Source organism: Taudactylus pleione, unplaced genomic scaffold (assembly GCF_031769625.1).
Source record: "Taudactylus pleione unplaced genomic scaffold, aTauple2 ptg000214l, whole genome shotgun sequence".
Classification (NCBI taxonomy): Eukaryota; Metazoa; Chordata; class Amphibia; order Anura; family Myobatrachidae; genus Taudactylus; species Taudactylus pleione.
In genome coordinates, this window is record NW_028284616.1 from 15,874,789 (window position 1) to 15,900,927 (window position 26,139).

General features: G+C 47.4%; 1 protein-coding gene across 1 annotated transcript in view; it reads left to right on the forward strand.

The window, feature by feature from the left end:
• The window catches only part of LOC148517634 (protein kinase C delta type-like), a 60,296-nt gene extending 38,154 nt beyond the window's left edge, over window positions 1–22,142 (forward strand). The window contains exons 6-9 of the mRNA XM_088478488.1: window positions 3,836–3,974; window positions 11,819–11,962; window positions 18,586–18,714; window positions 21,981–22,142. Of these exons, the coding sequence (XP_088334614.1) occupies window positions 3,836–3,974; window positions 11,819–11,962; window positions 18,586–18,714; window positions 21,981–22,142 (574 nt within the window). The remainder of the gene's footprint in view (window positions 1–3,835; window positions 3,975–11,818; window positions 11,963–18,585; window positions 18,715–21,980) is intronic.
• Window positions 22,143–26,139: the final 3,997 nt, after the last annotated feature.

Below are 26,139 nucleotides of genomic sequence, written 5' to 3' on the forward strand. Positions count from 1 at the left end.
GGTTTCTGTACCAAAAAAAGATTTGAGTAGAAACCCTGGCCCCTCTGGGAGAATGGAACAGGCACTATAACTCCAGCCTGGAGCATAGTGTGCAATACCTTCCGCAGCTCCGTAGCCTTGTTCCGGTCTGATGGTAGACCCGTGGTGAAGAATCGAGCAGGGGGTCTGTGCCGGAAGGAGAGGGCGTACCCGTGGGAGACCACCTCCAGAACCCAAGTGTCTGTCGTAGTGACCGACCAACACTGGGCAAACTGCAGCAGGCGGCCTCCCACCCTGGGATCCCCCAAAGGGAGGCCCGGACCGTCAGGCCGCAGGCTTGTCATCTGGCTTGGGGGCCGGACGTCTGGTACTCCATGCCTGCTTCCGTGGCTTGACCGATTTCCTAGGGCCAGCCTGACGAGGAAACGACTGTGGTTTGGGCCTGCCCTGGGCCCTAGATGACCGAAAGGATGATGGTCCAGAACCAGAAGGAGCAGCGGCCGACGGGAGACAAGCCGATTTGGCTGCCGCCAGCGTGGCCACAATCTTATCCAGATCCGGACCGAAGAGAACTTCTCCGGTAAACAGCAACGCTTCCAGACCGTTCTTGGAATCTGCGTCCGCCTTCCAGGATCGCAGCCACAAGGTGCGACGAGCAGCTACCGCTGCTGAAGAAATTCTAGACACCAGAGTACTAATGCCTAGAGCCGCCTCGTTGATGTAGGTGGCCGAATCACGGAGATTGCCAATCAACTCCGCCTGTTCGGCCGGACAGTCGGAATCAAAAGAAGCCTCTAGTGAATCCGCCCAGCGCTCCATCGCTCTGGCAACCCAGCAAATGGCCATAGCCGGCCGTGCTGCCCCCCCCGCAAGGGAATAAGCGGACTTCAGGCAGATTTCCACCTTGCGGTCCGTAGCATCCTTAAGGGAGGACATGGATGGCATCGGCAATGTGGCACTACGGACAAGACGGGTCACGTGAGAATCCACCTGTGGAGGGGATTCCCACTTAGCAAAATAATTATCGCGAACGGATAAGCCACCGCCAGGCGTCTCTGCGGCTGGTATCTTTTGCCAGGCTGTTTCCACGCCTCCTCTAAATGGTCCACCAACTGACCCGAAAGAGGAAAGACTGTGGCATCGCCCTTCATGTCTTTGAAAAAGGCATACTTAGACGTAGCCGCTGGGGGAACTTCGTCCTCAATCACCAAGGCTGTGCGGACCGCCCGAATAAGTCCAGGAATATATACTTTGGACTTAGCATCAGCGTCCTTAGTATGGAGAGGTTCCTGATCGTAAGGATCCAGAATCTCCCCATCATCAGACGTCCCTTCGTCATCCTCATAAGGAGCGGACACAGACGCCACCGGCCGTTTATGAGGCTGCATCACAGACTCCCCTTGCAACACATCTGACAAGTGCTGTACAGAACTCGTCAGGGAGTTAACCCACGCTGGCTCCTGAGAAACCGGGAGCGGGGAAATAGGGAGACTGTGGGGTACCACCAATTGTCGTGGGAAACCCTGCATGGGTGACGACACCACAGACTGCTGGGACAAACCCATCAGAGTAAACGCGGGCTGCGGAGCTAACTGGCCCACTAAAGCTGTTAGCGCCTGAGCGAAACAAGCCCAGGGCGGCTCCTGTACCGGTGCTGTAACCGTAAGAAGCCGCGCCATGGACAAACACTGCCGGCAAAGGCCCTCCGCGCTACCCTCCCCCTCCGCTAACGGTACTTTACACGTGGTACACTGTAGCTGGAGGGGAAAATCACTTTCAGACATGATGGTACCACGTATGTGACCCCTCTCACCAATTATATATTAAATAGGCGAGAGACCACCCTGCAGCACCGCACCGCAAGGGCTTAGCAGAAAGAACAGGGACAGTAATAAAGCTGACAGTCTTGAGAAGTAAAGTTACAGGCAGCGCTAGCACAGTCACATACAATGCAAAGAAAATCAATTCCTGCACTAACAGCGCTGATCACTCAACTACACAGACACAGGGCCTGGTAGGACACAGCGCTGCATACACAGACCTGACCACAGCGGAGGAGAGGTATGCGGGGGGACCCAGACCACGATGCTTCCAATGCAGGCTTCCAGCAGCGTTCACCATGCTTCTGAAAAGATGGCCGCCGAGGAGCAGAGAGAAGGCTGGCCTGGGGGAGGAGCGCTGACACAGGGCCAGTCAGCACAGTGCAGAGAGGGCTGTGTGCAGCGGGGGAGGCGCCGGCTGTGAGACAGGGAAGGCGCGCTCCCCTGGCATGCATTTAACCCATGGGACGCCGCAGCGCTACCGCTCTGCTGCGGTCCGCTGTCCCAGGGGGTAGTGGAAGCGCAGGTTGGTCGCCTGGCTCCACGCTGCAGCCAGTCCCCAGGGAGCCCCCTGCCTGGGGACTTAGGACCATGTGATCAGCGGGGACCCACCGCGGGACCCCGCTGCTTACCTCTGTCCCCCTTGAATCCGGCCATGGTTCGGAACATCTGGGGTCACCGCTAGCTGTGACCCCAGATGCCCACCAGCATCCCCGGATCAGTACCGGCGTTCTGGTACCGGCGGGGTGTAGGGAAGACAGCATGGACGTCAGGACTGACTGTCCATGCTGTTCATCCAGATGTGCAGCCACAGCTGCATGAAGAAAAAGCTTCAGGGGCTCTTCTAGCCCCCACTCCAACAGGTGCACCCGACTCCGGCCGGGCACCAAACTAAACTGAGGTGCCTTGGCTCGGGGGCGGGGTATAGGAGGGGGACCTAGTGCATCCTGGGAGGCTGAAAGCTTAACTCTTTGGTGCCCTGCGACTGACGTCACACCTATACCCCAAGGTATCCTGTGGATACCCTATGGACCCTGAAATAGAAATTTCTTTTCCTGCACTAAAGTCCAAACTGGTACCAAGTCTCTATAAGGTATTAGAAAAGAAAATGCTCTGAGCCAAAAAAACAGAGGCTGATAGCAGCTATAAGATGCAGTGAATACATCTGTGAGTTAGAACAGTATACACTGGCCAGCAAGGTGGCCAAGGGCAGAAGATTTACAAGGTCAGCAGGCTGGCCACTGTTATAATCACATTTTTTCACATAAGTGCTAAGGCACACATACCAACACCATTAAAAGGCATAAAACATGTATGTGTTATACAGATGGGATTAGAGCCTATAGATATGATAATGAGAATATGTGGCCAAGAGGATGGGAAAATAAACCCTGTACACTAGTAACAGGACAGGCTCTACTGGTTATATATTATGTGGGGTCACTGTTTAGGGATAATGTACTGGGAACACTTCTGGTATAATGTGTGGGGACACTACTGAGTTAATGTATAGGAGTAGGAACAATAATGATGGGAATAGTAAATTGGGCTTGCTGAGGGCATGGCAGAGGCATGCTACTAAATTTGTGCCAAAAACAGCTTTTGCCACCTCTGCTTGCAGCAATAAATGGAATCCTGTGCAGGGCACAAAGGCTCTGTAACCCCATCACTGCTGAGCATAGTTTGGTACTCTTTGGGCTGCTTATATTAAAATGTTAATATCAGTAATTATTCATGCAGTACCCACACAAATTAGCATTGCAAATGTTAATGGTCTAAGTAGGTCTCTACTTATTAAATAACATTGAATGCTGCTGAACACATACCAATGTACATGAAATAGTGGGATCGCAAGGACACTAACCTAACACTGAATACAATAGGAGCTGACACTCTAGTCCCTGCTTCTAACTATAAATTCAAAATTACAGATATTTAGAAAATACACATATAAAGTATAATATAATTCTATATATAAAAGTAAATCATGTTTATATGAAAGCATAGTGCATACAAAGATTTGATTTTCTTCACAGAGACCTCAAGCCAGAGAACATCTTAGTGGCTGAAACGGGCAACATCAAGATCGCCGACTTCGGTCTCGCTATTGAGAACATGCACGGAGACCGGAGAGCCACTGGCTGTGTTGGGACACGTGGCTACATCGCTCCTGAGGTGAGGTGCACATGGGTTTCCTACTGGTTACTACACACGTTGGGCCTGATTCTAATGCTGGGCACACACTTTTCGATATATCGTTGTGTTCAATCAATGAACGATATATCGCGAGTGCATCGGCAGGTTGGACACCAGATATGTCTGTGGAGGATGTAATTCACAGACATATCAGGTCAAACCTGCAGCCGACTGTCCATTCGCTTGCTGCAAGGACCGCTAACACTGACATCTCAACTGGATGGGCAAATTTAAATGCCCACCCAGTTGTGAAAGCAGCCCAGATATGTTGAGCTGCCGATTGGTAAGTGTGTATAGGTTACCAATCGGCAGCTCTGATGGCAGATCGGTTTGTTCACTGACCCGTCATCTCAGTGTGTACCCAGCATAAGTTACATGTAACCCCATATGTGGCCGCATCTAGCCAAATTGAGCAAACTGGGCATGCACTGTAGTACACAATTACATCTTTGCGTAGTTATGGGTGATTTTGTATCTTATTGATGTCGGCCATTTCTCTCCATACAAGAATGAGTGTATCTGGGTGATAACTGGGTGGAAGCACAGAAGAGGACTGGCTTATGGGAGAGTCATGGGAGAGTCATGCATATGCCTGAGGGACACCTATTTTACACCGATCTGTTGCTCTAAGCATAGGGTACAGTAGGTGTAAGTGGCAACACTGATGATGACAGCTACTCAAGCAGACAGAACACAGGGCCTGATTCAGAGCCAGACGCTATTTGCGCTCGCTCGTTCAGAAAAAGGGGCCGGCTATTTAAACTGAGCGCTCGCTCTTTGCGGTCTGTTGACGCCTCTATGTCTGAGCGAGCGAACGAAACATGCGCTTGCTATTTTGTAAAGACGCCCCCTGGCTGCTCGCATCCTACGTCATCTCCGCTATTTATTTGATTAATCGAGTACATCGAAAGGCGTCTGAACTGCTCGCAGTGCTTGTGGTAGGATTTTCCTACCGCAATCATGCGTACAGTTCAGGCTAAGAGACAACCAAGTGACGTGGCCGATGACGCTGCTTTGTTAATTATGCACACCCTTAAAACGCCCGTTTTGACCGTTTGGCACGCTTGCATTCGGATCTCCACTCCCCGTTTTCAAGCACCTTCCCCTGTTACCACCCACAAACGCCTCATCCTGTCACTCAAATTAGCAGGCACTCGCTATTTTGCGAACACACGATTTCCGACCACACTGACTGGTTGGCGCATGCGCATTACGACCCATACGCATGCGCAGATGTGCGAACATCGCTCGGAGCGAACGAGCGGCCGCTTACGAGTGGCTCTGAATGAGGCCCACGTGGCTCTGAATGAGGCCCACAGTGTGGTGGCGTGATGCATAAGCATGAAGACACGCATGTAATTGCATTAGCTTTCCGTTATGTCATTAGGAATGCAGCCGTCATTCAGCTGCTATTACCACCCAGGCTTACACAGTCTGGGGAGGAGAGTACGCTTTCTTTGTGTCACCTACTAACTGAAAGACACAAAGCAAAGTACATATATAGATTTCCATACATATTCTGGCAATATATTCTTTAAGCACACACAATACACATCAGAATTTTAGTGTAACAGAACATAGAGATCTGTAAGACTTTAATTGTGTAATTACAATACATAAAATTAAGATATAATACAATCTTTTTGGATAAAGCATTATTACCTAATCCAATTAGATTGATCGATGTAACCATCTACATTAGAATGCATTTAATCTATTATTTTCACCACACTCTTGAATCTTTAACAATCCTATAACAACTAAGTAGATGAAATGATTGGATTGGCTTGTGACATGTTTGTCCAACTTTAGTCCAATAGCTGAATTAATGAATTCTGAATTCTTGTATGGAGAGAAATAGCCGACATTCATCAGACTCGGAATTAATTAACTTTATTGTTCATGTATTATTTTTATATTATTTAGCAACTTTTTTATTTGCCAACTTTCAATAAATTCCAATATTAATAAAAATAAACAATTTAAGTAATGCATGGAGCCAAAATATAAGCCAGGATACATTCCCTGGAATGTGACATATTAAAGTTTATAGATTTTAGATATTAAGGCGAAAGAGTAACTAGAAGAGGAAAGGACGATGAGCCCTTCTAGAACTCAGATACAAGGGATTAGCAGGTTGTAGCTTTCATTCCTTAAACAAATGGAGGATTTAGTAACATTATCCATACTTACCTACTCTAACACAAGGTACGGGAGGCTCCCTATTATTCGTGTAGTACCCTGCACCCCCTGAAGAGTGGCCGGATCTCCCGCATGCCCCCATTTCCTAGTGAAGTGGGCAGTATAACGGGAATCACTGGTCTGTACAGGGCCAGTGCAAGGTTTCTTGGCACCCTCGGCAAAGCTTTAGCCTGGCCCTCTTTGACAGTATTATTTATTTATTTATTAACAGTTTGTTATATAGCGCAGCAAGTTCCGTTGCACTTTACAATTTGAATCAACATTAACATTATACTGGGTTGTAAAAGACAGACATACATTCATATACATAAGGGTAAGAGGGCCCTGCTCGCAAGCTTAAGGGTCCAAAGTGCACATGACTGTGCATAGTCACTTTTACACATGTTCATTTTCACAGCATACACAGTGTAACTTCACACAACATATTCTAAACAGGTGCACATTCAACACCGCATCAGCACCATAGTTCATACTGAATATTAGATTGATCATGAAGTTATGATCCATCCAATGTTCAATACAACTTTTGTTGTATTGAACGTTTTTTGGATTGTTTCTAAAAACTCTCACTTTAGTAAATATACCCCATGATGTGGAATAGTATTATTACAAAAGTTGTATTGAACATTGGATGGATCATAACTTCATGATCAATCTAATATTCAGTATGAACTATGGTGCTGATGCGGTGTTGAATGTGCACCTGTTTAGAATATGTTGTGTGAATTTACACTGTGTATGTATGTATGTAAATGAGAGTTTTTAGAAATGGAAATGTTACCCATAGCAACCAATCAGATTCTAGTTAACATTTAACTAGCACCCTCTAGAAGATACTAGCTAGAATTTGATTAGTTGCTATGGGAAACATCTCCATTTCTAAAAACTCTTACTTTAGTAAATATAACCCCATGTGTGAGCTGCCCCAGAAAGTGTCTGACTGTAGTTTGGGCTGAATATACCACAAATGGTTATAAATACCCCAGGTCACCTATGTACTTTCAAAGAGGGGGAGAGGGGAAGAGGATAGACACTGCTACCTGCCTGCAATGCTGAACCAGCCAGGCATGTTATACATGAATAGAAGAAAAGGGGGAAAGTACGGGTGCAGCAGCTGTCTATATAATCTGCTTCTGCTGTCAGTACTAAGTAACAAAAGGGTGTCTCTTTTAGAGACTTCTATCATGTTTGTGCTAGTGACCTCAGTCACCTCAGCGGCGCCCCTCAGGAGCCGGAGCCCTTAGGCAGCCTTAGGCAGCCCTGGGTCTGTAGGAAGATGACTGGGATAAAATGACAGGATTGTGTAATTTTAGCTCCACCCCCTCCCCACAGACCCGCGATTTGTAGCATTTTGGGCAGCTGCGTCTCCTCTCCCTGCTTCTCCCCCAGACAAAGCCTTCACATTAGACAAATATTACTCGTTATCAGGAATTCTTAGTTACGATTCAGGTTCAGACATGGTAATACCTTCTTATAAATGTACCGTTGTTTTATATTTTTTAAGACCACTGGTGACCCAGCACCATACTTGCCTGCACACTGCGGGGGGCGTGGCCAGACACTGATGCCAGATTGGGGCGGAGCCAAGGTTGGGGCCGCACGATCGCATCATCATGACCCCGCCCCCCTCTTCACAAAGCCAACATTAAAGGTATTGTGAAGCAGGGGGCGGGGCTGCAATGACTCGATTCAGCGCGAACCGCGTCATTGCCCCCTGCCGCTGCAGGGATTTCTATTAGTGGATGGGGGGCAGACAGCAGCCGGGAGGCTTGCCTGGCTTTCCGGGGGTCCGGAGCGGCACCCAATATTCGGGAGGCTCGCGACAAATCGGAGAGTAGGTAAGCCTGCCCAGCACGGGAGAGAGCTAGTCTCCATACCCAGTCACCCTGCTTTAACAGCACCAAGCACTGGCTATAGCACTGGTGCTGGTTACATATTTGTTATTTATTTAGCTTTTCAGCATGAAGTGATTTATTATGTTAGGTCTTAAGATGTCACTAAATAAATATTAAGAAATGTCGAGCAAGGTAGGAGACCAAGACAGTAACTATTATTATATTCCCTAATATTCCAGGCAGGGCCGGCCCTAGCCCAAATTTTTTGGTAAGCGAATATATTTTTGGGCACCCCTAAGCATATTGTTGCGCGCACCCAAAATAATTTAGGGGCTGTGGTCTCATGGGAAAAGCCATACCCACAAGCCACCCCCCATTCTTGTCACACTTGATGCATGCCCAGCACTCCGGGATCTGCTGGACATGCCCCCAGTCCCTCTCTCCAGTGATTAGATGCGGCGCGCATGTGTACTGTATTTATTCACCGCTTGCTCAAAGCAGCTACCCGCCTTTTCATTTTACTATGCAGGTGTATAGAGGTCACCCATTGTCACACACACCAGTCAGACGTTGTCTTGTATACCCACAGCAGTCACCAATTGTCTCACATGCGCACACACACACACAGCAGCCAGATATTGTCACATACACAGCGGCCTGTCACACACACAGCAGCCATTGTCACACACACAGCACCCAGACATTGTCACACACACAGCACCCATTGTCACACACACAGCACCCAGACATTGTCACATACACAGCAGCCATTGTCACACACACAGCAGCCAGACATTGTCACACACACAGCAGCCAGACATTGTCACATACACAGCAGCCTGTCACACACACAACAGCCATTGTCACACACACAGCACCCAGACATTGTCACACACACAGCACCCATTGTCACACACACAGCACCCAGACATTGTCACATACACAGCAGCCTGTCACACACACAACAGCCATTGTCACACACACAGCACCCAGACATTGTCACACACACAGCACCCATTGTCACACACAGCACCCAGACATTGTCACACATACACAGCAGCCATTGTCACACACACAGCAGCCAGACATTGTCACATACACAGCAGCCATAATCACACACACAGCAGCCAGATATTGTCACATACACAGCAGCCATTGTCACACACACAGCACCCAGACATTGTCACACACACAGCAGCCAGATATTGTCACACACACAACACCCAGACATTGTCACATACACAGCTGCCAGACATTGTCAAACACACAGCAGCCATTGTCACACACACAGCACCCATTGTCACACACACAGCAGCCGGACATTGTCACATACACAGCAGCCTGTCACACACACAGCAGCCATTGTCACACACACAGCACCCAGACATTGTCACACACACAGCAGCCATTGTCACATACACAGCAGCCATTGTCACACACACAGCAGCCAGACATTGTCACACACACAGCAGCCAGACATTGTCACACACACAGCAGCCGGACATTGTAACACACACAGCAGCCATTGTCACATACACAGCAGCTATTGTCACACACACAGCAGCCGGACATTGTCACACACACAGCTGCCAGACATTGTCACATACACAGCAGCCATTGTCACATACACAGCAGACATTGTCACATACACAGCTGCCAGACATTGTCACATACACAGCAGTTACCCATTCTCTCTCTCTCTCTCACACACACACACAGGTTTACATAGAGACATACATACACACACACAGGGTTACATATAGAGACATACAGGTTTACATAGAGACATACATACACACACACATCCAGGCAGGGTCACACACAGAGAGTGAAGGACATAAGCAATATGTTCCCCTGTAGTCTCACCCCCTCTCACCTTGATGTGGAGCTTCTAGTAGTTCCTCCATGCTGCCTGAAGCCCTGGACTAAGGAGTTGAAGAACAAGACGGTGTAGCTCCGCCCCTGCCCGAGTCATGTGTACATGGCTCCTCCAATCAGGGCTCACCACACAACCCTCTGACCCCCGGGGTGTCTTACCATAGAGAGAAGCAGCAGGAAGGAGCTGCCTCATGTGAGTAAAGTATGCCGGAGCACCGTTATCGCTCCTTCCCTCACAGAAAGGTATACGCAGACCTGGCCCCCTAGGACTTTGCGCCTGCCGGCCACCCCGTCGCATCCACTGTCGGGCTGCGTGATGGCAGCGCCCTCGTCACTGTGGCGCTCTTCGCGGCCGCATACCCTGAGTAATGGTTGGGCCGGCCCTGATTCCAGGCCAGGAAAATGTCCATGCTTTACAAATAATAATGAAATAAAGGCCCTCATTCAGAGCCGTACGCTCTGACCAGAGCGCACGCTCTGAATGAGGGCCGGGCTCCATTTTCATGGAGCGTCCTCCTGGACGCTCGTATAGCTGTGGGTCACCACCCACAGGCTATACGAGCGTGCATTGTGATGGCCGCGATGGTCGAGACCATCGCGACCATCGAAATTGCGAGCCGGAGCCTGCGGTTGAGGTTTTCAACCGCAAGCTCCGGAGTGATTTTGGCTCTATCAGAGCCAAAATCACTCCCACTGACATCACTAGTGATGTCAGTGGGCCGGCTTCTGACGGGAGGCGTTCCCGTGGGAACGCCCCCGTCAGGGAGGCACGCCCCCGGCACGCCCACCAAAGGGGGCGTGCTGTCAATCAACATTGACAGCACGCCCCCTTTGATCGGACACAACGAGCGAAGGACTTTCCTTCGCTCGTCGCGTCTGGCGCATGCGCACGACGGAGCTCCCTCCGTCGTGCGCATGCTCAGTCCATAACATCGACCCACTTGCGAGCGGACAGCCGCTCGCGAGTGGGTCTGAATCAGGCCCAAAGTCCTTAATAATTATAGTAACACTAAGGTAATATACATGTAGTCTTCCCCAGGAAACACAGCATATGCCAATATGATTACAAGGCGGCACAAAGCCACACATCAGTCTCCTGAATTGACACATTACATTGTATCAAAGACGTGCGGTTGGGGTAGGCAGGGAGTGCCTCCCCTGTCATACTCCCTCCCCTATCATACTCCCTGTCATGCTCCAGAGTTTTAATATAAAAACTGAGTTTTTATACATGTGTGCTTCCCCAGCCATTGACCTCACCGCACATCACTGCATTGTTTTATGATTCTACTTTTGTGTGTTCTGGGGGTCATTCAGACCCGCTCGCGAGCGCAGGACGCTCGCAAGCGGGTCGATGTTGCCCTACTGCGCATGCGCACGACGGAGGGAGCTCCATCATGCGTATGCGCGAGACCCGACTAGCGATGGGCTCTCCGTCGCTCCGGGTCTCGCACCAAAGGGGGCGTGCTGTCGATGTTGATTGACAGCACACCCCCTTTGGTGGGCATGCCGGGGGCGTGGCTGCCAGACGGAGGCGTTCAGACGGAGGCGTTCTGATAGAGCCAAAATCACTCCAGGGCTTGCGGCAGCGAGACCCTACCGCAGGGTCTCCATCGCAAGCCCGATGGTCGCGATGGTCTTGACCATCGCGACCATCATCATGGACGCTCGCATAAGCTGTGGGTGGTAACCCACAGCTATGCGAGCGTCCATAAGGCCGCTCCATTTTCATGTAGGAGGGCCGTGATTCAGAGCGAGCGCTCTGGTCAGAGCGTCCGGCTCTGAATCAGGCCCTCTGTCTCCACATAAACACATATTATACAGCGCGATGGACTTGGTCAATTAATAAAAGATAAAATGGAAAAATTATTGATAACAGCCTGATAATGAATATCTCTCTTCTGGTAGGTGCGTTCTGGTGAGGAGTATAATGCCAGTGCAGACTGGTATTCATTTGGAGTTATTTTAACTCAAATGATTACTGGAAGTCTTACATACAATCCCAAAAGACTTTCTGCATCAGGCACTGCGGTCAAAGACATCATTGAACAGGTAAATAAGATTACATTTATACATTGTAACTGTAAAGTATGTGATATTAATGGCTATAGATAACTTTGTATGATATTGTACACAGCAAAAGGGAAATGATAGATACACATCTATATAATAAGCAAAACAGTGTGCCTGTCTGTTTTTCCTTTATGCACAGCCAGAGTTTTGTACCTAGCTTCACCAAACTTGGCATGATGGTGTAGTTTGTCCAGCAATAGGTTTTTTCCTAGGTTTGAACATCGTCAGAGCCATACACTGTCACAGAATCCAACAAAACTGAGATACTCTTTAATTACACAGGTTCTGGGGCTGATGGGCTGGCTTCATACACACACAGTACCTGGCAGGCTTATGAGCAGCTCAGCACTCAAGATTTTTAGACTGTGGCAAACAGCATAATCAAGCCACAATCTTTGATCCTGGCAAGGCTTAGCATACAGAGATTACAAACAGCAGGGGAGATTGATCGCAGCCATACAGTGCCACTGCGAGCGAGCCCCCTTCTTCTGGGAATGGGACTCCAGTCCCGGCATTCCAGGGATGGCAGCACTGCTAGACATGGTCTTCAATGTTGGACTGCACAGTGATTTCAAGTGGTGATTCAGCTGCAGACACAGTGACAGGGATCAAGCAGAGTCCTGATTATTGTAGATAATTTGATGCTGTGTCCTTGGATGCAGCTGGGTTCAGTAACGTATGCAGGAGGCATAACACCTCCTGCTGCATTATCATATTACAGATATCGCAGCTGTTAACATGTTAGCAGCTGCAAAAGCATATCCATCCATAGCTGAATCACCCCCTCTGTTCTGCAGTGATTTCTGTAACTAAAGTGATTTTGGAAGCTATAGCTGTTCTGTAAGTCAGTCTGCTTCTGATATACCCCATTCCAAAGGGTATGAGAATACACCCGCCTGCACTGTCATTTACTCCTAATTTGCATAGTTATCCAGGTTATAGGTAAGGACAATGTAACAAAATGAAGGCTGCAGGTTACTTCACAGTCCAGCCTTCAACCAGGGCAATGCTTGGTATCCCAGCTAGTATAGAATATAATGTAAATGTCCATGAGATCAGGGGAGGCCAGACTGGTTCCTCCTCTCTCCTTGTTATGGCTCTCATCCCGGCAGCTGCCGATGTACTATAATGAGTCAGTCTGGCTCATTAATAATACCTGGCTGGCCTGCTGATAATGCTGTCTGGCAACAGTGGGCTCCCTTCATTATGGTGGGCCCCAGTGCTTTGCACCACTGCTAGTTTCACCCCTGCTGTTGAGCCTTAATAAATGCTAGACAGCCCTCCAACCCTGTGCCACTCTCCTACATTTTCTAGGTTATGTATAAAGTAATAGTTATGGCTATGTCCTATGGCTGTGTAATGGGGTTAGCAAAGGCACACTTTTATACTCTCCCCCAGGAGAACTACAGGATACACTGCACCAGGACATAAATACATGAAGGGCTCAGCTCTGGTTTCCCAAAGGTGGAACTAAGGATTTGGTAAATGGGGGCGTGGCCAGGACGAGCTAGGAGAAGGAGGCTGATTTTACAGCTCCCAGGCCCAGTTATCCGTTATTAATATCCTGAACTCTTTGACCGGTCTTTTACTTCGGCACGTTGTGGTCTACTTACCCCTCCTCGCTCCTGAAGTCTCTCGACCTGCCTGTCTCCTCTGGCTGCGGTGCTGTGGGATAATTTTCTTTCCCCCTGCAGCGTCTCCTCATTGCGGGCACCATCTTGGATCCAGCTTTGGTAGCTGCTCCGGATCCTAGCTTCGGCGCTGATTCCACAGCCCTCCTGCCTGGTGTCCTGGGTGGGTGAGAGGGTGGAGGACGTTGCTCCTGTCAGTTCACAAATTTATGTTGACTTCTGAGGACCTGTGGCTACCGGGCCCGACTGCCATCTCACATTCGGTATAAATGATTGCTGCTGCTCTTGCTACAATACCCTGATTGGGAATATATTTATGCCGGTCAGTGCCCTGTGGAACTAAGGTTGTGGATAACAGTCTTCTTGCAGTGAGTAGACTGTTGGTGACCATTCTGATTTTGTGGGTTCCGAACCCGGCCTCCATTTTGAAGCGCTACTCTGCATCAGCAAAGCACTGCAGGCTGAAGGTGGATCTCCTGTTGTTTATGTCTAGTGCCCTGCAGTGAAGTGAAGTATTGTATTATTCTATTTTCCTGTTTGTGATACATACCTGACTATACGAATATCTCCTGAGGTGGTTATGCTTTCTATAAATAATATGGAACTTCTCCTTAAAGCCATCACCAACTCCAGAGAAAGGCTTGTGGCCAGGGTGGAAAAATTACTCTTTGAACTCTCTCCATTACATTATGACATTCCATATACTGAAGTTCAACTTCTTGAAAATGACGGCTGTGATCCTGATTTGGGGGGAGATGATGGCTGTCTAACCACCTTAAAGCCTCAGTTACCATCTGCCATCATTGCTGGCTGTGTCGTTGGTGCTCCATTTTCTCCTTCACTTTCTGAATCTGAAGTGTTTTTTCCCAAGTTTGACGATCTCTAAGTTTCTGGATATTTTAATTCTTCAGTGGCTTTTCCAAAAGCTCGATATCTATTCCCACCGGCTGTGATGGAAATTCGTGATTTATACTATTATGTTTGTTTTTGGGTAGGCTGGTCCGGGACTCTATCTCTTTTAATTATTTCACAGGGGGCTGAAGCATGGCCTGATTAGTATATTGGAAACCATTTTTCTTTTTCTATATACATGTATATCCTGTTGCTTTGTTTATATATATTTCTAGTGTCCAGTCTGGACTCTGTTTTGCTTTCATGTGCTGGAGGGATTTAATTTTCATTCTCCTTTTGTGCCTGGGAGCTGGGCCATACCTGGCTCATGATCTTATAGTATATTGCCCCTATATGTGGTATTAAAATCCTTTATTTGGGTGGGGGGGGGGGTGTGCTTAGGGGATTTTAGACTATATTGTCTCATTACTGATGTTTTTATGTGTGTTGCCCTGTTAATAACTGTCATTGATATATATATATATTTAATGTTGTTGAATTTGATGCTCAGGTCTATACGTCTATACCTGTATATCCTGATTGATCTGCTAATTATTGTCTGGGTTGGGTCTGTCTCCTGTTATGTATTAATGTGTGGGAGTAATTATATGTCTGGTTAGGCTGGAGAGTTAGTGGAGGGGCGGATTGGTGTTAGTTAGTTTAAGGGGATAGGGAGGGTATTTTAACTTTTAAGGGATCCAAGTATCTGTAATATTTAAGGGGGAGATTCAAGGATTATACACTGTATGTCTCATATCTCCGGACTTACTGGCTTGATTGGCGCCTTCAAGTCATTTTTTGTTTCAAGATTTTAGGTTACAGAGTACTTAACGTATCCTGATATTTATGTATTATATTATAATCCTGTGTACATTGCTATATGTTTCTCCCCAATGTATGTTCTATGTGCTTTCACATCTGCCTTGACTCGAATATTCTGCATTTTCTAATTGTTGTTGGGTGTTTGTTCGAAAACTCAATAAAAATACTCAATTGAAAAAAAAAATTTGGTAAATGTTAAATGCACTATAACCAGCGCTATTTGACACTTACAATGAACATCGGTATGTATGAAAGCAGATAACATAGAGAAAATTACTATTCTGTAGGTTATATGCAAATATGTAACGATTTTGCTGTAGGCAGAAAATCATTCAGATGTTATTAAAACCAATAAGTGCTCTTTTGTGGCTTATCATTATTCCTTATATTGGCAGAATTACCTGCTGGTATGGATTCTGTGGAAGTCCGGCTGTGCACGAGATCTCACAATGTTTGGGAAATCTCAGGCATGCAGAGTGATACTTATCAGCAAGCCGTGATAGGGATATTTTAATCCCTCCTTTTTGTTGCATTAGAAAGACAGTATTGATGCAATTTATTAATGCAATATCACCTGGTCAGTGATACTCAGATGCTTCTCAGTACTGGACAGGAGCTGTAAGGCTTATCTTACTTCTTCTCTGGGCCAGTCTCCGCGGCTAGCTGGCTCACACGGGATGCAGTCAATAGACCGGCGGATGAGTTGCCGCTGGTCTATATCCCGACTGCACAAGCCCGGCATGGGACTTAAGAGCGGTGTCGAAATACCAATGACTATCTAAATCCTGATGCTGGAAGCCCGACCCCCACCATCCCTATCATCAACAGCTGGGTAAGTATACTACTTAACCTGGGGATGGGGGGGGTTAGGTTATGGCAACCCTGGGGAAAAATTAGGGTTAGGCACCCCCTGGGGAGGGTTAGGCTAAGGAAGGGGGGGTTAGGTTTATGCGGCACTGGGGGGAGGTTAGAGTTAGGCACCCCCCGGAGAACTTAGGGTTAGGCACCACCCTGGGAGTTTTAGGGTTAGGCTCCGCTAAGGCAGAGATGGGGGCGGTTTCATTGAGATATGGCTTTTCTCATTTGATAAATATACTTAATAAATATAAAGTGCATTTCAGGGCAAAACATACACAGCTACCTGCATCATCCAACTGTTTTCTCTGCAATCAGAAATACAATTATTACATAAGTAATGGAAGACTTTTGTATAGTGAGACAATTGGAAACATTACAGATAATTGCAGGTATGGTTCTTACAAAGCCCAATAAATATATATTTCTAGTGATCACAGGTGAGGTCATAGAAAAGCACTGGCAGTGCCCACCTGGCATAGTACACCATCATGCTGCTTATAATTCATATGCTTTGTTTAATAAGAAGTATAGAAGTAATATTCTAATGTCCAAAAAACCCTGAGCACCAGGAGTGGTGTAAGAGAGGAGGGGCCCATGTGCTGACTCCGTATGGCTCCTCCCCTCTCTCTCCGTCAAATTTGCAGAGTAGCCTCTGGGACTGTGCCAGTGTCTACTGTGCGAATGCAGTACTCCGGGAACACAGCGATGGTGCCATATTCCCAGTGATTTCTCTACTGCACATGTGCAGATCTTCGGGAAAATGCAGCAGCACCTTTTTCCCAGTGATTTCTGTGAGGCCGATGCCAGAATACTGTATGCGTGCAGAGTGTGTGGTGTGAGGCTCCCTGGATGCAGGGGCCAGTGCACACTGTACACCCTGCACCCATTATAGAAACACCCATACTGACCTCCCATTGTTACACCCAGGGGCCAGTACTCACTGTACACCCTGCACCCATTATAGAAACACCCATACTGACAACCCATTGTTACACCCAGGGGCCAGTACTCACTGTACACCCTGCACCCATTATAGAAACACCCATACTGACCACCCATTGTTACACCCAGTGACCAGTGCTCGCTGTACACCCTGCACCCATTATAGAAACACCCATACTGACCTCCCATTGTTACACCCAGGTGCCAGTGCTCGCTGTACACTCTGCACCCATTATAGAAACACCCATACTGACCACCCATTGTTACACCCAGGGGCCAGTGCTCGCAGTACACTCTGCACCCATTATAGAAACACCTATACTGACCACCCATTGTTACACCCAGGGGCCAGTGCTCGCTGTACACCCTGCACCCATTATAGAAACACCCATACTGACCTCCCATTGTTACACCCAGAGACCAGTGCTCGCTGTACACCCGGCACCCATTATAGAAACACCCATACTGACCACCCATTGTTACACCCAGGGACCAGTGCTCGCTGTACACCCTGCACCCATTATAGAAACACCCATACTGACCACCCATTGTTACACCCAGGGACCAGTGCTCGCTGTACACCCTGCACCCATTATAGAAACACCCATACTGACCACCCATTGTTACACCCAGGGACCAGTGCTCGCTGTACACCCTGCACCCATTATAGAAACACCCATACTGACCTCCCATTGTTACACCCAGGGACCAGTGCCCGCTGTACACCCTGCACCCATTATAGAAACACCCATACTGACCACCCATTGTTACAACCAGGGACCAGTGCTCGCTGTACACCCTGCACCCATTATAGAAACACCCATACTGACCACCCATTGTTACACCCAGGGACCAGTGCTCGCTGTACACCCTGCACCCATTATAGAAACACCCATACTGACCTCCCATTGTTACACCCAGGGGCCAGTGCTCACTGTACACCCTGCACCCATTATAGAAACTCCCATACTGACCACCCATTGTTACACCCAGGGACCAGTGCTCACTGTACACCCTGCACCCATTATAGAAACACCCGTACTGACCACCCATTGTTACACCCAGAGGCCAGTGCTCGCTGTACACCCTGCACCCATTATAGAAACACCCGTACTGACCACCCATTGTTACACCCAGGGGCCAGTGCTCACTGTACACCCTGCACCCATTATAGAAACACCCATACTGACCTCCCATTGTTACACAGATAAATCCAAATTAGGAGCAATATGAGAAGAAATGGCTTGGTGGGTAGATGTTCTTTGAATGGAGAATGATAATGGGAGACATACTACATACCCCAGATAGAATGTCAGTATAACATGCTGTGGCCATGGACAAATCACTTTATATTCCTCTGTACCGGGCAGCAGAAATGTTTGTAAAATGATTGTATTGAGCTACTATTATGTATGTCTGTATGTAAGCCATTAAATTAAATGCAAATAATTTTTTCAGCTCCTCCATAAAGACCAAGCCAGACGACTCGGAGTTAATGGTAACATATGCCGTGATCCCTTCTTTCAGCCAATCGACTGGGTCGCCATTGAAGCCCTTAGCACCGCACCCCCATACATACCTGCACCAGTAAGTATAGCACAGAAGTTCCATGAGCTACTGGACAACCTGTCACTAAATGCTGGTCAGCAGATAATACATACATGTCAGACACATGGAGCTAAGGAGATGTGCAAATGTGCATGTATGGTCCAGGCTATAGCTGCCACGCAACCTATTATTGACATTTATTATTGTTTATGGGTTGGATACGGAATCCCAGCAGTTGGGATGCCGGTGGTCAGAATACCGACAGTGGCATCCAGACAGTCAGAATCTCGACCCAATTAGACAAGTGTTCTAACCCTATCTCACCTTTCCCGCAGCCTAACCATAACCCTCCCCCTGCAGCTTAACCCTAACCCTCCCCCCACAGCCTAACCATAACCCTCCCCTCGCAGCTTAAACCTTCTCCCCATAGCCGAAATCTAACTCGCCCCCTGCAGCCTAACCTTCCCTCCTGCAGCCTAACCCCTCAGCTTATCCCTAACCCTCCCTCCCCGTAACCTAACCCTCCCCATAGTGTCTTACCCTTACCCCCCCTCCTAACCCTAATACTTACCATCAGGATGCCAGCGGTTGTTATTCTGGTGTTGGGATTCCGATTGCTGAACGCCGACATCCCGAGCACCGGCATGGTAACTACATCCCTTGTTTATTTATATAATGCCACCAGTTATGCAGAACTATATAGATAAAAGTTATCATTCACATAATTAGGACTATTTGTGCATGCTCAGTACCAAATAATCACAACTGTGCAAACATTGACACTGCGTCCACCTCTGACTCAAACCCTACGTCCTATCTACTTCTATGTGTACACAGACACCGCTGTTACTTCTATGTGTACATTATGTGTACGGAGACACCGCTGTTACTTCTATGTGTACGCAGACACTGCTGTTACTTCTATGTGTACGCAGACACTGCTGTTACTTCTATGTGTACACAGACACCGCTGTCACTTCTATGTGTATGCAGACACCTCTGTTGCATATGGTATCGCATCCATTTGAGCTGGCGTCAGAAAGCCATAGGTATTCCTGGGCGTTACCGGGAGATGGCCTAAAGTGAATACAAAAAAAGGCTGTCTCAAGGTGTCACAGGCGTGTTATAGAAAGTCACAGGTGTGTTATGGAGAGTCACAGGTGTGTTATGGAAAGTCACAGGTGTGTTATGGAAAGTCATAGGCATGTTATGGAGAGTCAGGGGCATGTCAGTGAATGAGGCAGCATTCTCAAAAGCAGATCCACAACCATAGAGGCCATGTTTAGGAGATGTTCAGAAGGAAGCACTGTGCTGCCATAGGCTGTCATTTCGATATTGCAAGTTATGGTGCATTAATGGTGGAGTGTATACAACCCCTGGCACAAGCAAGGAAAGTGGGCATCTCAGAGCTTGCAGAGTCCGTCATACGCTTGTACACAAGAGGGAAGCTGAAACTAGCATTTGCACAGTACTGCCGCTGTGACTGCAATAACTTGACGCATGCATTAGCCTCCACCTCTGTATATGGGATGTGGTCATAATACTAACTGCAGGGATTCTGGTGGTCAGCTGTTCTATCCCATTATAATTATGGGAAAGGCGATTTGCTTACTAAAAATATGTGATAATTAGCGTTTGGAGTAGAATTTTTCCGAATTCTACTCCAATCGTCCTTTAGTAAATTAAAGTGAAACTAAAATAATGTGAAAAGAGTGTGAAAGCCCCTTACTTCACTTTATTTTTAATAAAAATAATGTTAATAAATAGAGCCCTCAGAGTGATACAGTAATTTGGCAATGAGGTAAAGGGGTAGACATGGTACATTTCTTGCTGACCTAAGGGACCATTGCTGCTGTATAATAAGATGTGACCATTGCACCAGCACCCAGGTGATAGTCTTTGGGTCTTGTCCTACACTGTTATTGGGGCTCCTCTTAGCCTTCATATGGCACATCAGTGGAGAAAGTCATTCCTAGCGTTACTACCATGTGGCACCATACATAATACAGTATTTTAGGAAGGAAACTGTAATTATTTATGTTAATAAATGGGTGTAAATAAAGTGGTTGGAGGTTGGACTTTAATACTCAGTTTACTCTTTTCCATAGTTATCCTCTAGAAATGAATTCTCCTCTATGCACATCAAGGTGCACTTCTAGGTTACATAGACTTCTCCTGAGAGCATAGAGTATGCCAACACCTTTAGTCGCACCAGAGCAATCTCACATCTACTCAGTGCTCGAAGTGGGAATTCAGAGGTGGGGGTATGAAAAATGTAATCCACCCCTCCTCTACCCCCCCCACAAACACACCCCACACCCACGCAGCACACAACAGCCACTTCCCTGCCAGACCTGTGACCTGAGGACTGTCCTTCAGGGTCTCCTCAATGGGTAGCTTGTCTGTCCTGAGAATGGCTGAGGCTACTCTAAGGGAAGCAAGAACCGACAGCAGATGTCCACAATCCAACCCCTAAACCAGCTGTCAGAGAAGGAATAGGGATCCGCGAAGCCGGTTACCAGCGGGGACGCGTGACTCAGTCAAAAGAAGGAGAGTCTTTTTAAATCCAGCACCGGCCGTGAGCCAATGAGAAAGCCACTTTGCTGCTTCTCATTGGCTGGCGGTCTGCAAGCCGCTATTGGCTAGCAGAAGGTACCAGATTAAAAAATCTGTCCCTTCTTTTGACTGGTAGCTGGTCTGCGAGCCAGGATTGGCTGGCAGCCACTGCTAGCTGTAAACAGCAGTGCAACCAGGAGCTGATGCTCCCGGCTCCATCACAATGGACACATCTCCACACAATGCCACAGCTGTTCCAGCGCTGGTACATTCTCTACTGTATCAAAAATTAAGTGGCAGCAGGAAGTGGCGATATGTCATACCGCTGTATACCGCCCCACTTCGAGCACTGCATCTACTGCAATACTGTTATATATGGTCTGACTGACAGTTCTTTGTGCAACATTTATGCCACTTCCTTCAGCTTTATATAGACATCTTTGGGTATATTTACTAAAGTGCAGGTTTTTAGAAGTGGAGTTGTTGCCCATAGCAACCAATCAGATTCTACTTATCATTTATCTAGCATCTTCTAGAAGATAATATCTAGAATCTGATTGGTTGCTATGGGCAACAACTCCACTTCTAAAAACCTGTACCTTAGTAAATGTACCTCCTTGTAAGCACCTAGTATTTAAACTATTGTGCAAAATCTCTACAAAAGGGAGTGTTGTAAATGCCTCTTTTTCTACCTTACAAATAAAAGATGCAATAGTCATTGGTATAAATGTTATTTCTTCTTTCTTTAGCCAACCGTTCCACCGCCTGCCTCCAAAACTAAACATCTGGAAAGAATGGAGGCAGCAGAAGCCCGTAAACTGCCTCTTACAGCCGAGGAGCAGGAAGGATTTGCAGGGTTCTCATTCGTCACCTCCACCTGGAGAACCCTGCCAAAGCCACCCGGCCTGTAAGAACATAGAGCTGAGGCTTCAGCACTGCTGGGTGCCAGAATGGGAACCTCTGCATGTATGTACATTATATATTATTATTTTTTAAACATGTTTGATTGAAGATTTCAATTTTAAACCAGGGAAAGATGAAGAAAGAAAAAGGGAGATAGAGCTGGGCATAATAGTAATTTGAGGATCAATAATAATCAGTTTTCATATTGGACAATAAGCTTCTTGCAAGATGAAATGCAGAAATAATTGCAGGCTGGGGATTATTACATAAACAGATATAGCTTAAGAGATATAAAAATAATAGCGGGGGAAATGGAGGAGAAGGGGCATGTCAGGGATGTGAGCAGAGGAAGAACAATGGAGGCAGGGAGGGGTAGGAGGAGTGAGCTGTACCTGCTGCATGCACAGAAAAAGCAATAGAACCAAACATAGGGCCTGATTTAGCACGGATCGCAATCTCAGCTGCGTAATCGTAAGCAAAGTTGCAGTGAGAATATGCGAATGCCGGCCACCGCTCAGCCAGCATAGGGACGCCCACTACTGCTTTCTCATATCTCTAATACTTTGCAGTTGTGCGTATACATCAGTAACATCGAAGGACATCGGCCCGTCACGCACAACTACAGCAGGTCTGACCCTTCGCAAAAATTGCAAGTCTCGTCTCATGCAGTGAGCACTCAAGCTGCATAAGCAATCACAGTGGCTAATTTATGCACACCCATGCAATGGCGTACAAAGAAGCGGTACACCTTCATTTCTGCAGCCACTCGCTCGTCACAGCCCCCAAACGCTCACGTCCTGTCACTCACTCTTTGATGGATTCCTATCTGCGTGAGTAATCGCAGTGCGATCGCCGTGCATGTGCAGTGTATATGCATGTGCAGTACGCAACAATCGGCCAATCTGCGTACTTGGTTGCAATTGCGATCCGTGCAGGCCCACAATCAGTTGTTTTATGCTTCCTTATGGTTTATGATCCAAGGGGAACAAACGCTGCAAGATTTATGCCAGCACTCATGAAGTGAACACGTTATATACTCTAGATCAGGGGTTCCCAACCACGGTCCTCAAGGCACACTAACAGTCCAGGTTTTAAGGATAGCCATACTTGAGCTCAGGCAACTTAATTAGTACCTCAGTTATTTTGAGTAAGCCATCTGTGCTTTAGCATGGATATCACCAAAACCAGGACTGTTAGTGTGTCTTGAGGACTGAGGTTGGGAATCACTGCTCTAGATGTTATAGTATGTACAGTAATAGGATAGATCAGTGCAGTGGATGATGGGGATCTGCCGTTATACCCGTGTGCTGCAATAGGACAACAAAAAGTGTATTTATAGTGGGAACATTTATAATTTTATGGCTCTATAATAGATGATGCACACATCATCCATATAATAATCAAGAAAGCATGTCTGTCTGTCCGCTTGTTTGTCCTTTATGCACGGCCAGAGTTTTGGACCTAGCTTCACCAAATGTGGCATTGTGGTGTAGTTTGACCAGGATTAGGTTTTTGCCTAGGTTTGAACTTCGTCAGTGTCACACAGTCACAAAATCTCTAAAAAATAGGGACACTCTTAAATTACACAGGTTCCAGGGCTGGCTCCAGTGGAAATTGGAGGTCTACCAAAAACCTGTGAGATAGTGTTACGATCCTCTAGCAATTGCTAGGACCGAGATGGAGGTGTTGGAGATACGTGGCACATCGAAGAACAAACACAAGAAGTATAGTTAAATCATGGCAGTTTACTAAATAAATGATATGATGGACCAGTGAAAACACAACATGTCAATGGTGCAATAAGGAGCTGAAACCATAGGACAGTCAATAGAACATACTGTAGGTTTACAGTCCAAACTAAAGTTGTTAAATGGCCAGGAGGCCTAGTAGACAGCAATGCTTGAAACGTGGTGAAGAAGAAGGATTGCTGGATGGCCTAGCAGACAGCGATGCTTGAAACCTGGTGTAGAAGCAGGATTTCTGTATGGCCAGGAGGGCCTAGTAAACAGTGGTGCTTGAAACGTGGTGTTGAAGCAGGATTGCTGTATGGCCTGAAGGGCCTAGTAGACAGCGTAGCTAGAAACGTGGTTTAGAAGCAGGATAGCTGTATGGCCTAGAGGGCTCAATAGACAGCGATGCTTGAACCGTGGTATAGAAGCAGGATGGCTGTATAGCCTGCAGGGCTCTGTAGACAGCAATTCTTGAACCGAGGTATAGAAGTAGGATAGCTGTATGGCCTGGAGAGCTTAGTAGACAGCGATGCTTGAACCGTGGTATAGAAGCAGGATAGCTGTATGACCTGGATGCTCTGTAGACAGCGATGCTTGAACCGTGGTATAGAAGCAGGATAGCTGTATGGTCTGGAGGGCTCTGTAGACAGCAATGCTTGAACCGTGGTATAGAAGCAGGATAGCTGTATGGCCTGGAGGGCCCTGGAGACAGCGTTGCTTGGACCCAGGGTACTTGGGTCACTTAAAAGCCGGTGAGCAGAATACACGCAGCATGTAGAAAATATAGCTGGAAGTCTGGATGCACAGAGAGCAGCTTGCATAACCAAAAGTTCCACATGAAAACTCTATAGCCGACAGGGCGGCGACAGTCCAGGAAGTTCAAATAGGATCAGGTGCCAATCAGGCAACACTAGGAGGAAACATGTGAAATCTCTGACGTCTCCTAACAACCGGCAACCTAGAAGCATGGTCAGGAGCAGGAGGAATACTGGCAGGAGACAAGTCCTGGACAGGGCTTGTAACAGATAGCTACAGAAGTATAATTTTCACCTCAGTCTGAACAAACTTGATGACTCATGCAAGTTCATATTAAATCCAGAGCCTTTGTGTTTGCATGCAAGGGCGTAACTACATAGGGTCCACATAGCAAAATTTTAAAAGGCCCCCCAAAGGTAAAAAAAAAAACATACATTTGCCCCCACACAGAGCCCATTCATGTTATGCCACACAGACCCCATTTAGGTTATGCCACACAGAGTCCATTCAGTTTACGCCACATAGTAGTACCCTTTATACACATTATGCCACGCAGTAGTGGTGCCCCTTATACATTATGCCACACAGTAATGCCCCTTACACTACATAGTAATACTCCTTACACATTATACCACACGGTAATGCCCTTTACAGATTATGCCACATAGTAGTAGTTCCCCCATATAACACATTATTCCACACAATAGTAGTGCCCGTTACACATTATGCCCCCCCCCCCCAGCAACTCACCTCCCCATGCCCTCCAGCAGCCTCTCACCTCCCCCTGTGTGCCATCAGCAGCCAGCAGGTGTGGATTTGGGGCCAGGCTGCCAGCTAATTTCAGCGGGCTAACCGACAGGTAGCATCACCCATGGACAGACAGCGCTATTGCAATTTGAATCTGGCACTGGCCGCAAGCCAAGCAGAGCTCGCGGACCTCCAGCCAAACAGAAACTGCCACTGCTGATTGGCTGTCGGTCTGCAAGCTCTGATTGCCTCGCGACTGGAGCAGCTGTCTTTCCATGACTGCCTGCCAGTGAGCCAGCTGTACTCAGCTGGTGGGCCAGCACCAAATCAACATCACTGACACTCGGGACCCCCTTGATGGCCCTGACTACATCAGCCTACCTTGTATGCATGACTGGATGCAGGGGGAGCAGTGGGCCTCCATAGCAGCTGCACCTCATGCACCCATGGTAGTTACGCCACTGTTTGCAAGCATGTTAGACATGGTTCTGTTGGTGGTGGGCTGCGATGTTGAGGAAAGACAGATGAAAAAGAGGTAGGAGAGGGAGGCTTTCCAAAATATAGGAAGAGACGCAGGCAAGAGAATAAGTATACACTATCCAGCATATTATACAATAGTACACAATATCCAGTCTCAGTGATTAGCATAATATACAAAAGCCAGTAGTGGCAACTGGACCAGTAATTTCCAGGAACAGAGTGGAGCCTCCAGCAGTACATCAGGGCCGGGTTATTGGCCAGTTTGGTCAGTGTTTGTCCCAGCAAAATCTCA